Source organism: Pygoscelis adeliae, unplaced genomic scaffold (genome assembly GCF_000699105.1).
Source record: "Pygoscelis adeliae isolate BGI_AS28 unplaced genomic scaffold, ASM69910v1 Scaffold71, whole genome shotgun sequence".
NCBI classification, from domain to species: domain Eukaryota; kingdom Metazoa; phylum Chordata; class Aves; order Sphenisciformes; family Spheniscidae; genus Pygoscelis; species Pygoscelis adeliae.
The window spans coordinates 12,051,496-12,066,817 of NW_008824356.1; the positions used below are offsets into that span (position 1 = coordinate 12,051,496).

Consider the following 15,322-nt stretch of genomic DNA (forward strand, 5'->3'; position numbering starts at 1 on the left):
TGACAGGGCTGGAAGGAATGTCCTATGAGGAGTGGCTAAGGACTTTGGGCTTGTCTAGTTTGGAGAAAAGGAGGCTGAGGGGCGACCTCATTGCTCCCTACAGCTTCCTGAGGAGGGGAAGTGGAGAGGGAGGTGCCGATCTCTTCTCCCTGGTGTCCAGTGATAGGACGCGTGGGAATCGTTCAAAGCTGCGTCAGGGGAGGTTTAGACTGGACATTAGGAAGCATTTCTTTACCGAGAGGGTGGTCAAACCCTGGAACAGGCTTCCTAGAGAGGTGGTCTGTGCCCCACTGTGTCTGTCAGTGTTTAAGAGGCATTTCGACAATGCCCTTAACAACATGCTTTAACTTTTGGTCAGCCCTGAAGTGGTCAGGCAGTTGGACTAGATGATCATAGTAGGTCTTTTTTAACTGAAATAGCCTATTCTATTCTAATTCAAGAGAGAATATTCAGACCACTATGTCCTCCATTTAGCTTGGACAACTCATAAAAACTATATATAATTAATGATCTAGTAGTCCCACAGCTCTGCAATCCCCACTGGAGCAGAATACAAGTCCTGGCTAAAGCCAGTGGCAAAGCTACTGAAGATGGTTGACCTCCACTGCTAGCAAGGCCAGACTGTGGTAAAGCGAGATGGAGAGGAACTCTGCAGACTTCTGGAGGATGACCCTCAGGGTTGCATTCCTTCAGCATAGAAAATATGAAAAACAGCTGAAACAGTTGCCCATCAAAAAATATGGATCTTATTCCAATTAGTGTCTTCCCCTCTATGCATTTTAAGCATCAAGAGTAAATTGTCATAGGTTCTCTCTCTCTCTCCATTTATTGGATGGAAATACTACATCCAAAGGGCTAGACACTGATTCTGAAAAGGGATAAAAAAAAAAAGAGAAAATGGGAAAAAAATCCCAAGTAAACAATAACGGGATAAGCAGCTATCCAGATACTTTATTTCACTGTCTTGCATCCTTTTACTGAGATCAGAGGGTGTAATTGGAACAGCCCAGCAAAGTGGGGTCAGCGCTAATTACGAAACCCCACCCAGAACACCCAACTGCCTGAGCTGAAATAGCTTTTGCAGATACTGAGAGTTCTGAAAGAGAAGGGCACTGGCAGCACACTTGACCAAATTAATCTCTGTTGTGACTGACTGAAAATGGAGCTACACCTGAGGCAAATTGTTCTTCCACCAATAAACCATCACTGCTTTAATTACAGCAAATGACTGAACCACAGTTCTTATTGCCATCACTAGATGTCTCTTACTGCCCTGCTTTCTGAAAAAGTTGAGTATCTTCAAACAACATTTTACCCTTGAACGTTTCGGTATAACCTTGAAACAGAAACTGTTGTAAAAGAAACTGCCTCACAAAGACCCAAGTTATTAACAAAATGGCAGCTATATGTTTAGATATCTTTCAGAATTTCCTTTAATATTATTGATATTCTTCTCACTGGTATTTAATCCAAAAGGTCTTTAGGGAAAGGGAGGGAGGGAGGAACAGGAAAAAGCATCTGCACTTAGAAAAACAGGTCACTGCAGGAGGTTCTCACCATAAAATGCCTGCAATTTGCTAGTGAAAATAAAACTGCTTTTTACAAACCAGTGTGCAACAGACAGATATGCCATGACTATCTTGCCAAGAATGATAACGCAAGAATTTCAGGTGGCAGAGTTTTATTTCATTTAGAACCTCAGAAGTATTAGCAAGCAGCAAAGTGTCTGTTGACCAGAGCTTACATATACTTTTACATTCTCTGCAAAATATTGATTTATTTCATAAAGATCCTGCAATGAGCCACTCTTACCTTACTGCAACAGCCATGCTTCCTATAGGGTTGATTGGCAATGGCCTGGCTCCAGGAAATATTCCTCTACTCAGAACTCGAGCTCCATTTTGTATCACTCCCGGAGGAACTAAAAAAAAAAACCAAAAAAGGAACATTTTTTCTTTTAAAGGAAAAGTTAGAAAAATGTAGGAGCAAAATGTGGAACTTAAGCTTTTCAATGAATTGAGAAAACATTAGAGAGGCTCATGTAGTACACTGCTTACCTTGAACATCTCAGCCTCAGTTCTTGTGAATGCCATGCTATTTCCAATGCTATTTTCATGGCAAAAAATTTAACAGCAACCAATGATAACATGCCTTGTGGAAGCCACTGCCTGACCCAGTTGCTGCATATCATTCCTTGTACAACCGAATCACTTTTGTTTTGTAATCGCCGTTCTGGGAATGCATATGCTTAGAGTCAATACCAGCTATGAGCACAGATGTAACTGTTTCGTCTACAATAAGAAACAACGACCCTCTACAGATAAACAGAATATAAGCACTTCACTGCAAGAACATAGGTCATAGCTTTTTATCATCCCAGCTTACTTTCTGAGCAGCCATCTCTTGGCCTCTGTCTCCTGCAAAATAAAATAGTAACTACAAATGTGGATTTACCAAAGAGAAGAGGCTAAAAAGGCATTAGCTCCATACCACTAATTAGCCCCTCTCTCTTGCCACCGATGACCTCTGTCACCCCGCCTGACAGCAGTCATGTGCCTCCCGCACACGGCTGGGTCACAGCCAAGCCTTCCCTTATCCAACACGGCGCGCTGATGCCACTGACACCGAATTGCATAGGTACTGGCCACTACAGATGAGAGATTTCACTGGGGCCTTTTAACTTGGCTGTATATCGAAAACTGCAGCTCTGGCCAACAAGATTTTAACCTACAACCGAGTACTTCTCTTCTATCCAGGCATGTTTCTGTGCGCTGCTCAGCCTAGGGCAGCCAACCCCCCAGCTGAAGGAATAGCAGAGGAAGCACTACCAAGGCACCACCAAAGGAAGAGTCTGTCCTTAGCAGGTCCTCAGCATTCTCCTCCTCCACTGTGGGATGCAGGACTGCTGAACACAGTCCTCATCCTAGGCACTTACTAGGGACTTATGTGTAAGGCCATTTGTTTGCACAGCTATTATGTCCTTTCAGGTTGGAACAGTAACTTCCAACAGCCTCAACCCGAACTTGCTTCTTTAATGTCCGCAGCTAGCCAGTTTGCTCACTTTTTCTTTACTGTAAGTCATTGTTCATACCGTAACTTCCCCTGATGGGGAATATCCAAAAAGAGAATGATGATCATTACTCTGGATGTATTATTTTTAAACATAAAGATATTGTACAAATACATGTAAGACAAATGTAAACCGTATCACTTCATATACACCTACAGAATTTTATTTTTAAACAAATTACAGGGAGAGCAGAAAAATCATTCAGCCTAAGAATCAACACAGACACTTTACATGCCCAACTTCAAATGCTCACACCCAAAAATATTAGTGTATTCTGAAGCAGAGAAATGTAGTCTCAGAAGTACATTACTTCTAAGCTGCTGAGGTACATTTCAACTTCCTATCAGCACCAAGCCAGATCCACACCTCCCTTCCTGCTATCCTGATGCTCACCTTGCTTCACTCCAGACCACACAGATTAGTTCTGGGAAAATAATCTTCTTTCTCCTGCTGGTGAGAGCACATCACCTTCCTAATCAAATCCTGTCACTGCGTTATACCCACCCTTGCTTTTGAGCACCTCTGAAGAATAGGTCATTTATATTTAGGTGCTTAAGTACAGCCTCAAATGGCTAAAATTATAGAACCTACTTTACAACAACTAGGGTCAGCTTTCAATGACCAAAATAATTTAAAAATCGCTTTTTGCTATTTATACTTCACTACTTTGTGCACTTTTTCCTCCAGCACTAGATTATGAGAAATTGATCAAATCTGTTTCTTTCACTCAGGGGACACTATCAGGCTTTAAATGCTCCGATGTTTGAGTTTGTAGATATTGTAGAGGAATGTTATCTTGTTAAAAACTCCAAAACCTGAACTTCTTATTATATTTGTTTCAACAGCACAACCTTAAGATGGCCAAAATACCAGTGTCATAAAAGAAAAGCAGTCTGCTCAAGGATATGGCTAACCTAAAATGCACAGATAACAGGTAAATTCAAAGCAACAGATAAACCTGCTAAGTATCAAGAGATGGATAAAAAGACATCATTTCCAATGGGCATGGTTTTTCCAACAGGCTTTCAAAAGGGACAGATTTTGTATTGCACTACACAGTACAGTTTCTCTACATTTACAAAGTCCCGTTAAAAGAAATGAAACAGGAGTTTTGACCAAGAAAGATCTGGGAATTTTCTTTTTACTGTGATACAAACCATAGAGTTTTATACTGAAATGAACATTTATGCATACACACAGAGCCACGTGTCAGTTAGCTATGGATGTTGCCTAAATACATATAAAACTTCAAAGCAAACACACTGACAGTTCTACTGCAAAAAGAGAGCAACAGGCTCCTCGATGCCCTGACTCTTCTTTCCATGGTTACCTAATTATCCTGGTCTGTTGGCAGAGTTAGCTGATGCTTATCTTATCCTCCTCTCCTACCCTCTCTTTCTGCCTTATTGACAACTCCCATTGCTTCTTTAAAAATTCTGTTCACTTCCCCATGACTTCTCTAAAAACATTGTCTCACACCTTTCCTTCTTTACCTTCTCCGAGTTTCCTTTTTTCCTGCACTCATATATATATGAAATACACTGCCAAGTCTCATAGCTTAGACTTTCTATATATTGACATCCCCACTCGAACCCATCCTCCATCTTCCTCAACCCTTTGCAGGTTTGTAAGTCACAGTGTGCTATTCAGGAACACTCTCTTTGAAAGCTTCACATTTAAAAACATCCCCACCTCAACACACACACACTCCACATCTTCCCTTCAGGAATTAACAACTGTTTTTTAAAAAAAGAAAAAGTAGAAGTTTGCTGTCCTCTGAAAATATCCCCAAAGAGACAACTTGGTACCTATTCCTGCCTATGAAATTCACTTCAATCATGTCTGGTCTGTTCAGCATGCCACCACTCATTGAAAGGCTTCAACAGGACTATTTGTGCCAAGAGACGCCTTAACTTTTCTCTGAAGTACACCACAGCTTTGTATATTGAAATCACCACTCAGAATTCAGTAATTATTTCAGCTTACAACAGCAGTGTCATTGCTCCTGATTTTTATTTTTGTTTCCCGAAACTCTCTAAATTATGATGCAGCAATACCACTACATCACTAGTTAAGTTATGCAGACAAACAGATGCAAGGGATCAACTGAAGAAGGACACTGGGTGATGCAGTGTATCCTTTCAGTAAACATCTGGAACCATAATGAAAAAAAACCCCAAAGCACCACAACTTGCTGGTAAATTAGCTTCTGTAGCATTCTAAACCTAAAATGAAAAGCAGGATCAAAATAATTCAATGGTAGCAGTTACTAATTTCTAGTTATCCACATAACCGATGTACCACTCTAAAACTGATCTCTATTGCTCACGCATCTCTACTTGTAGCATTTAAAGCATCAGTACCCATTCTTCCCAAAATGACACTAATTATTTTTAAAAAAATCTATTTATATAAAGTGCTAATACATTGTCCCTGGTACCCAGACACTTTCCTTGCTTTGTGCAGGCTGTATGAAGATGGCTACTTATTATCCAAGGAATTATTTTCACATGTTGGTACTTTTGAAGGGTTGTGGATTATTTACTGGAAAATACGTGGCGCTTTCATTCCAAAGATACATTTATGCCTTACAAGCTTTAATTACGTTTCAAAACCATACTTTGAGGTGAGGTATTTATATTTTAGATTGAAGATTCAAGGTGTGCAGGTAAGATAATTTACTCTAAGCCATATCATCAATCAGTGCCAGTCCAGACTAACACCTTACAGTCCAGACTCCTCTTTTCTAATGCTCCTTTAACCAACAGTACAGGCAGGTTACATGGTTCCCAATTCATAGGCAGAAGTGTGAAATGTAATTTACACCTTTTCTGTGCAAGTGCCGAGAGACATTTATGTCTGAGAAATTCAGCTAAAGAAAACAGTGCAAAAAGATCTGTGCATCTCTGATAAAGGCTTCCTCTTTCACAAAACGTTCCTAGTGAAACTCAAAGAGTCTGAAACAACAAAATCATTATTCACCTTTCCGCTTTCATCACTGCTATGTTTTCAAGGAGGCATTGCATCTCATTCTGCTCTCAGGAAGCTTAAAGCCAGGAAATACTTCCACTGGAGTAGAGTTAAACCATGTACAGAGAATCTGCCCCTGATCTGCTGCATGAACGGGGAAACGATTTTTGGATCTTATGCTGCTCTGGTGGAATTCTACGACCTGAGTAGGATCTGCCAGCATTTCAAGTCTCCACCGACTAACTGTGGAGAGAAGCAATGCATCCAATGTCAAAAATCAAGACTGCATCTCTGAAATTCTCCAAGGGGGAAAATGATCTCTCTGTCTTCTCTAGCAAACTTTCACATTACAGTTTAACAGACAACAAAGTGAGTGCCGTATAGGAGAACATACCATAACCTGAACCCATCAAAACACTACTTTCAAATAGTATTAGAAAAAGCCAACAGAAGCCCTCAAAAATCCAGTGTTGTTTTGTAGCCCGTATCAGCCTCTGAAGGTGGAAAATAAGTAGAAGGCCACATGATCACTCCACAGCCAGCGCAGGACTGTTTCAATTCAGAGCATGGTCTTGTGTGCACATTAGCTGCATAGAATATCCCAAACGATGGACTTCTTTCATCACATCCCTTGACAGATTGCATCCATCTCTTACTTGCAAGTGTGCGTGCAGGTAAAGCAAACTTCCCCCATCCAGCTGAGCTAACAACCTCATCCAAGACCTTCGCAACAATCAAAACCACGTTAGCCTGGGTCCTTCCCTGAATATTTGATTGTCTAACACACAATATAGCGATTTGGCAAAATTGAAATGGAAAAGAAGGAGGAAATACTCAATGGATAGAGCATTCACAGACACACTAACACCCCAACAGCTCACTAAATAAGGAAACCAACTTCTTGGTTAAATGTTGGCACATCGCAGTTAAATGAAATGTCAGTGCTGAAAGTGATTTGTTGTAAATCAAGGAAATGAAAAAGAAAGGGGTAACAAACATGTTCTTTATGTCATCTGGGAAACAAGCATACACTTCATTAAACTGTCTAGCTCAAGGTAGCCAACATTTAGACTAGTGAGGAAGACTGAATAGTATTTATTGAAAACGAACTTTAAAAAAGTGGAAAATTAGAGTATGAAGGTATCCTGTCGGGACACACCGGTTCTCTGCCTCTTCTGTCATCATGTGGCACATGCATTTATCTCAGGTTCTCTTCCCTGACCCATCTCTTGTAGCACAGAAGAAATCATTATAGACAAGAGAGACTGAGTTTCTGCTAGTATCTGTCAGCTTCAGCTTCTTTCTGCCAATCTCTCTTCCAGGACAGTGTATAGCAAAATACTTCATCTCAGGCTTCAAGAACTGAAAATAGGAAATTGCTAATGATGTATAATTGATGGCATATCAGAAGTTGCCAAAAGCAAATGTTATTTGCCAAACGCGTAACTTTATTCACTTCAACTCTTTTATCTCAGGAATATATTTGATGCCATCTGCCTAACTTCTTCCATTTTACTGCTCAAGGACAACTTTACAGCTCTTAAACTCCAGTCTGTAGTCCTAACAAACTACAAATCAAGGATGCATCCAAGAAGGTGTTTACTCTAAACAAAAATTTGAGGGGGTGGAGAGAAGTGTATCCTGATAATCCTATCACACTCATACCTTGTCTAAGGACATTTAATAAAAGTAATTCAATCTTCCGAGTTATTTTTTGTGTAAGTAGAAAACCACGGCTAGTGATTCTTCATTTTGGTGATGCTGGAACTGCTCAACAACAGACTAAACCATGCTGCTAAATCAAAATATGAGGAATAGGGAGAAAGAACTAGAAAGTATTTCATAAAAGTAAGTTTTCTTTCCAATTCTATTTCCTCACTTTAATGACTTAATACTGAAACACTGAAGTAAAAAAAAAAAAAAAAATCCTCTTTAATAGAAGTTGAGGATGCCATTCCCCTGAAAATCCCAGCAACTGGGAAGTTTCAACCCTATGAAAATGTCTTTTCACAATTTTCACTTTGACACAGAATTGTCAGCAAAAATAAGTTTGTGAGACATTTTACAGTCAATGATTTATCATTTTCTGATATAAAAAGTTAGGCTGTCTAGTAAGTTATAATAAGTGACTTGTCCACAAGCAGTACAAACAGAACATTACAGTTATCAAGTTTCATATACAATAAAAAGTCCCAAGAAAACAGCATGTTCTATTTGATCCAATTTGGAGGATTTCTGTCTGTTATTAAGCAATTTTATATCAATTTTTTGTCTTGATTCCTGTAAATGTATCTTCCACATATAGAAGCCACTTGCATTAGCTTAAAAAGCAAATTTCATCGGGGTACAACTTTAGAAGTATAGAGGTACAGTATTAGTAGATCTCTTTAGGGAATTACTTCTCCTCCCACCAAATTTAAAATATATGTACCTATTCTGGGTTTTATATGCTTTGAGATAAAGATTAATAAAGATTTCCAAACCAGAGAGATGTTGATCTCACCCTTGGAAAGCCTGCTTTTTAAGAAGCACCCAGCAAAACTCCATGCTCATTATGTTCCCAGACATCTTTACCACAGCGCTTCAGACTCCTGTAAGGAACCACCCACAAAACCAGTGTTGCCAAGTCTCCTGAAGGCCACCACTTTCCAGCTAACCTGGGTGAGTAGTGGTGAGCAGTATCGAAAACAGAAGATGGATGTTCAGAGCTGAGAGGACTCTCAGTTTCCTGGTTTCTACCCAAACCCTGTCTGCAAGCACTGTTTATAGCTGTTTGCAGTATTAAACTTCAGCTTGAGCAACATACTTACATTTGTGTGCAATTCCCAAATTGCACGGGCAAAGGACTACTCATGAATTTGAAGCTATGTATAATATCGCTGAGTCAGGAGCTTCTTGAATTAAATCAAGGTTTCCAGTATAATCACTTTGACCGCAGCATTGTTTCACTAGCAGTAGCAGCAGCAGCAATACACTACACACACTCCCTTCTTACTGGTCCTTCCCTCAGAGTAAATGGTTCCAAGTTCAGAATGACCTCACCAATTAAGAAGGTATGCTACTTAAAATGCTTACAGTGACCTGAACCTCAGGAAGTCCAAACACACTGCAAAACCACCAAAACCAATCTCCATTTTATTCATGACAAAACACAATGGTTTGGCAAGACTAAGTGACATGCTCAGGATGATACACTCTTAAGAGTGACCGGAGTGACAGCTGGTAACGTTTACTTTCAAATCACTGGTAAGAATTGAAGTATTGAAAATCTTAATAATTGTACAAAACTAACCCACAGGCTTCACTGAGTTAGTAGTCATGACTTCTAAATTGAGCTTTACCATTTGTTCCATTTACCATCTCCTTTTCCTCTGCGCGCTCTGTGAATTACATTCCCATCAGGGAAAACAGGCCCAGAAATTTGACGCACTTGCCCAAGATGGCCCAGCCCATACCCAGTCCCCTGCGGGTCAAAATACAGTTTTCAATGCAAGTCACGTATTTTGGAATTAATATTAATGTACTGGCTACTAATAAAATCCAAAGTATTTGTAACTTGTGATAGTTGCTAATGAAGAAAGCGGGTGTTTCAGTTGCCGTTTCTTTTTAAACACAAACCATACAAAACGATGAAATACAAGGACTTCCATAAACTGAAGCAAAAAAAGTACTAAAACTATGTTCCTACATGCCCTTTCTTAGCATATCAAACTATCTTTCATGCTTTATTCTTGGTGCCAGCTGGATTGTATGTTTCAGTAGAGTCTTGCACAGAGCTGGCTACTTTGAACTTCTGCCTTTAGTTACAATCTAGAAATATTTGGTCTGTGAAAATACTGCAAAGTGTTAATATTTTAGAAATTGATTTCTGATGTCAACACCCCAACTACAATTGCATTATTTCCAACCTTTAGTGACAATGTGAACAATCAATTTCATGAGTCTATAAAGTAACCCCCCCCCCCAAACACAAAATAATCCTAATAATGGTGTTTTACTCTTTTATTCTGCCACCTTTTTTTGCATGAAAACTAAAGCATGGTGTGATTGGGGTAAATGGCAAGCAATGTTTGTGCCAGCTCAGACACCATATCAGGATTTCATATAAAAGCAAAAGCTGATTTTAAAATTCATGAGTGGTTGTTAGTAGTGTTTCACACATGGGTATGGAATTTTAAATGGTCATTTAAAACCATAAAGCTAATTAATCAACCTGTTACAAAGCAGGAATAAGTTTACTCTGGATTTTCTAATACCACTGAGGTGGCATTCCTTTCTGACAGACTATATAAAGAGAATAAATTTTAATAAGACTTTGAATGACGGCTGGGGCTAACTTCTTCCTAAAGATGCTTTTAGCATCCACATTGCCTAGATGAGCACGGATTTTTATCCTGCTGGAAAGGTAGCTTTTAATCCAAGATGATGCCTTCAAAGTCAAAAGATAACACATGTAACCGTCCACACAAACATGAATCCAGACTCTGCCAGAATCCACTTTAGAGGTACCCATGTTTCACAACGATGGTTAAATATTTGTAGGACAGGCAAAGGCCTTAATGGACTGGAGTTTTAAACTTTCTGACTTGTCAAGCTGTTATACTGTGAAATGACACTCAGGTTCTGCCTCCGTCTGATCATCTTTGTTGTGGAAGTAACTGGCACACTCAGACTCTCAGACCAAAAGGGGTTTTCAGTCAGGTATTATTGGAGCGTGTCCAGAGAAGGGCAACGAGGCTGGTGAGGGGTCTGGAGAACAAGTCTTCTGAGGAGCGGCTGAGGGAACTGGGGTTGTTCAGCCTGGAGAAAAGGAGGCTGAGGGGAGACCTCATCGCTCTCTACAACTACCTGAAAGGAGGTTGTAGCGAGGTGGGTGTCGGTCTCTTCTCCCAAGTAACTGGCGAAAGGACAAGAGGAAATGGCCTCAAGTTGCGCCAGGGGAGGTTTAGATTGGATGTAAGGAAAAATTTCTTTACTGAAAGAGTGGTTAAACATTGGAACAGGCTGCCCAGGGAAGTGGTTGAGTCACCATCCCTGGAAGTATTTAAAAGACGTGTAGATGAGGTGCTTAGGGACATGGTTTAGTAAGCATGGTGGTGTTGGGTTGACAGTTGGACTCGATGATCTTGGAGGTCTCTTCCAACCTTAATGATTCTATGATTAACACCTTTGGCCAAACTGTAAACTATGTCTCTCCCTCTTCAAATCACTTCCAGGCAAGCTTGTCTTCAGAAGATGGGGCATTTTGGAGCCCTGATGGCTTGAGCACATGCTTGACACCACAGCCTGGTATGATGAACGGAACTCTAAATCTTCAAGGGATCGAACAGTACCAGCATGCTTACTGCCCTGATCATTCACAGCTTGATTTACAGACCACTTGTAGTCACTGACAGAGAGCAGAGAATGAACTGTGAGCTTCTAGATGATGCTCAGCATTGCGATGAAATTTTTATAGCCCAATTGCCTGTTGTTTGAAAACTAATTTTAAATGTGATTTTTTATGCAATTGTTTCTTAATGTGCAGTAGTAATTAGTATGCTTTAAGTTACCTAAGATTTTCCTAACATGGTAGGTAAGTGAGACCCAACTGCAATTCATAGGACAGGCTGATTTACTTTCTCAGGTACCCATTCACACACACACACAAATATTTCTCCTTTGTAATTTAGAGGATCTCTGAGGTTACGATAAAAACTTCTGCCCTTTCCTCCTGGCACCAGCCAATTCTACCCAATGTTTGGAAGGATTCATGAACTCTGAGCAGACCCTGCATTTCAGTTTAAAGGCACAGAGGAAGGCCTCGTTATTTGCAGACATTAAGGAGGGAGCAATGTGAATGAGGAGCCATCTTTCTGCTTTCATCTCCCTCTCACTTTTGATGTCCTGACACAACAGCCCACTGGGAAGGTGACACAGAGGGAGAGATATGCCAAACTCGTAGAAGGCTAGAATTTCCTTCCTCAGAGCAACCTCTACAAACTAAAATAGCAATAAGCCATTTGCCAACCTGCAAGCTATCATCTCTATGAAATGACAGTGCCCAAGTCTCCAAATCATTTCCACGCAAACACCTGCAATGCTGGCAAACATGCGCATGTGATAAAAATCTGCAGTGCGTTTAGTACGTGCAGCTTACTATGGATCTCCTCCCTTACTTGTCTGCGATCTTCTCTTGCTCTCCAGTTCCTCCAGGAGTTCAGATTATTCTGCGTTTTCCCCATCCTTTTCCGTGCACATAGTGCTTTATTTCTCCTTCCCTCTCTCACATACCCTTTTACCCCTGCACTCTCGTTCTACCCCATCTTCTTTCCCCCTTTTCTCTGCCCCACAAACCTGGCTTCTTTAAATTTCGGATCCTTTGAAGATCTCTCGTTTTATTCTTCCCAGTAAGCCAAACGATAACCTCCTCTCCCCGATAAGATCTTCCCTTTTTCCTACGTACACATAGCTGGGATTGCTCACCCTTTTACCGCGCGCAGTCCCTGAAAGCTGTTCAGGAGAGGAGGACAAGGACCACTCTTCTCTCTTTCCAGAACAGACAGTTTCTTCGTATATTGTGCTCTCCCTCGAGAGGAGCTTCTCAAGAGGCATTTCTCTGGCAGGGTCACAAAGCAGGCTGACAATAGCTTTCCTCAGCTGCACAGGAAATGCTTTGATGGTAATTGACTCTCTTCCCCAGGCAGAGTATCAAAGCGCAAATCCAGGCTTCCCCTGGAATTTGGATTTGGCTGCGTGAGCTATAACAATAGCGGTGATGCTAGACAGGCTTGATAATGGCTTCTATTTTAACTTCCGCCTTTATTTTTTAGAGCTGTCTGTCACTTGGCATTACTACCGTGCTTGCTGACCAGCAATATGTTTGTTTTCTTGTACTCTCTGCTTTTGTGCGGCTGTATTACTCTACGGATTCCTCTAATACCTTCACTGCAAGCTCTGTGGGGCAGGATGATTCCCGCCCTATTTGCAAGCCCAGTACAGTGGGGGCCACGGCCCCTTCAGTGCTGTGTTAGTACACAGCATCAGAACCTCGGGTCCGGTCACAGAACAAGGAGGACAGTATTGGCAGGAAATGAGACCTTTCCTTGCTCCCTGGAGCCTGCCTACTGCCTTGCATCAGATAGCGCAAAGCAGCAAATCGGGCAGGATGTGTGCAAGGAAGGAGCTGAAACAGTGCCCAAGTGAATGGAAAGTATCCAGATGGCTGTGGTAACTCACACGATGGGAGTCAAATCAAAACAAAATGAAAACAAAACCATATGCCATGTACCCTTAGCTCTCTTGCTCTCTTTCTCTCTCTGCCTTTCTCCTGGCTGTTGCCCCAGGTCTTTCTATCAGTACGGATAATAGTATGTTACTCAATTATGTGTATGTCATGAATAACAATAACCCCTCTTTTACATTAGAGATCATGGATTACTATTATTCATGTAACAAAGAATGTAGTATGAACCACAAAATTATACTCATTTAAGGGTCAAGGAAGTGTAAGGGTCTACAAGGGAAGTTATATTTCTTCATTAAATCCTTCTTTTTATCTGGTATGCTGTATACTTATAAAAGAGAATATTAACTTTACACGTCTATGTTGCTATATGCTATAGAAATATCTACTCACAACCTGCTTGTATCTCAGGGGGAGTATTCAAAAGCATCATGGCAGTGGCAGCATCAATGTCAGGATCTGGAAAAATCAACCAATAAATACATTATTTACAACTGGGCTAATCTTCTTGCCCCCGTTGCTAAACTATAGGTTCAACCAAATCTCTGCAGTGAAAAGGTATAAGAGTTCATTATTCAGAGGGCTCGTTGATCACACATTGAATTTACCCACAAACTTGCATGTAATCCCATTGACACTATTAAGTAGAGCGCAGCGATGAATGGCACCAAACCGTACTCGTGTGTGCATGATTCCTTCGCCTCATGAATTCGCTATTTAGTTCTGTGGAGAGTATTTAGATTTCCTTACAAAGGATCTGTGAAAGCAGATGCAACACCACAATTTGGAAGCAACACACAGGGATGAGCTGACAGTAGAGTGGGAAAGCGTAAGGAACAGCTACACCTGAGCAAGTACAGATGACATTCAGTCATTTCGATTTGTCGATAAGGATTTCAGCTATGTTTGAGAAAGTGTTGGAAGCCAAACTGCTACAATTAAGGGAAAAAAAAAAAGAAACTAGCATTTCATTGAAGCACCAACTTATTTGCATCCTCATCCATTGTCACTTTAATATAAGCAAAAATCATCGGCCGGCTGCTGTTATTCTTAAATTGGTTTCTGAATCCATCATGAACAGTCAGTTGACAGATGGTAAGTTATAGAGACAGAACAAAATATGATCCTTTTATAACTATATTCACTTGCTTCACACACAGCAGCTCGGCTGCTATGGAAATGTAGGTAGCTATGACAACAGTAAACAACCCCAGAACGGCCACTGAATAAGCTGAAAAGAACATCTGCCCCAGCAAAGCGTCCCAGCTGCCCTGGGGCGCAACTTGCTAATCGTGCAGTGATGCCGTGTGACAGAGAAAGCCGCCTATGCCATGTCCAAATAAATGAAGTGTGCAATTGAAGCAGACATAAAAACGCACACCCTGGCCGACTGCTGCCTCTGCGCTGCTAAACTGAATGACTAATGAGTATGCATTTGTTGTTTCGGGGTTTTTTTTATTTTTCCAGCTTGTCAGTATTTATACTAAATTACATACCAAAAAATTCAATTTACTGCTAATAGCTTCATGGCACTTTATTTTGGCTATTATGTTAGAAAATTACTTTTCACTGTTAAAAATATATGTATATTGTACCTTTATATATTTCAAATCTATTGCCAGTAATATGATGTGGTATAAAGTCCTGCAATTTATTAACAGTACAAATGATGTAGAGAGGATTTCAGTATCTGTTTAAGCAAAACAGAAATTCACTTGACCGACTAAGGAGAAAAAAAAGGGTTTTTTTATTAGTTTAAGTACGTACTATTTTTCCGTGAATAGCTGAAAACACACTTCTAATGGCTACTCTATTATTTAATTGCTGAAACAGTAAACAGAGCAACAGTGTAGCGGGTGTAAAACTAAAATTGAAGCAGCAGCAGACTAAATTAGTGTAAAAGGTGCCCACATACTAGAAAGCAGGTGCCCATCTGTCTCCTGCACAGGTCAGCATATCCTTTTCCAAAAGTCACCAGCAGGCTCCTCAGAAAAGCAGCTTCACCAACTTATGTTCATCTTCAAGTCTGAAGATACAGCAAAAGCAATATTCCTGCT

The 15,322-nt window shown here is 40.5% G+C and overlaps 1 protein-coding gene across 5 annotated transcripts in view; it reads right to left on the reverse strand.

Moving 5' to 3' along the window:
* FOXN3 (forkhead box N3) overlaps positions 1 to 15,322 on the reverse strand; it is a 140,461-nt gene that overhangs the window by 17,206 nt on the left and 107,933 nt on the right. For 2 of the 5 annotated variants that reach the window (XM_009319435.1, XM_009319436.1), the window contains exons 5-6: positions 13,659 to 13,724; positions 1,813 to 1,921 (exon numbers count right to left, since the gene is read on the reverse strand). In XM_009319435.1, coding sequence (XP_009317710.1) covers positions 1,813 to 1,921; positions 13,659 to 13,724 — 175 coding nt within the window. The remainder of the gene's footprint in view (positions 1 to 1,812; positions 1,922 to 13,658; positions 13,725 to 15,322) is intronic. The other 3 variants (XM_009319437.1, XM_009319438.1, XM_009319434.1) reach the window with 2 other exon arrangements.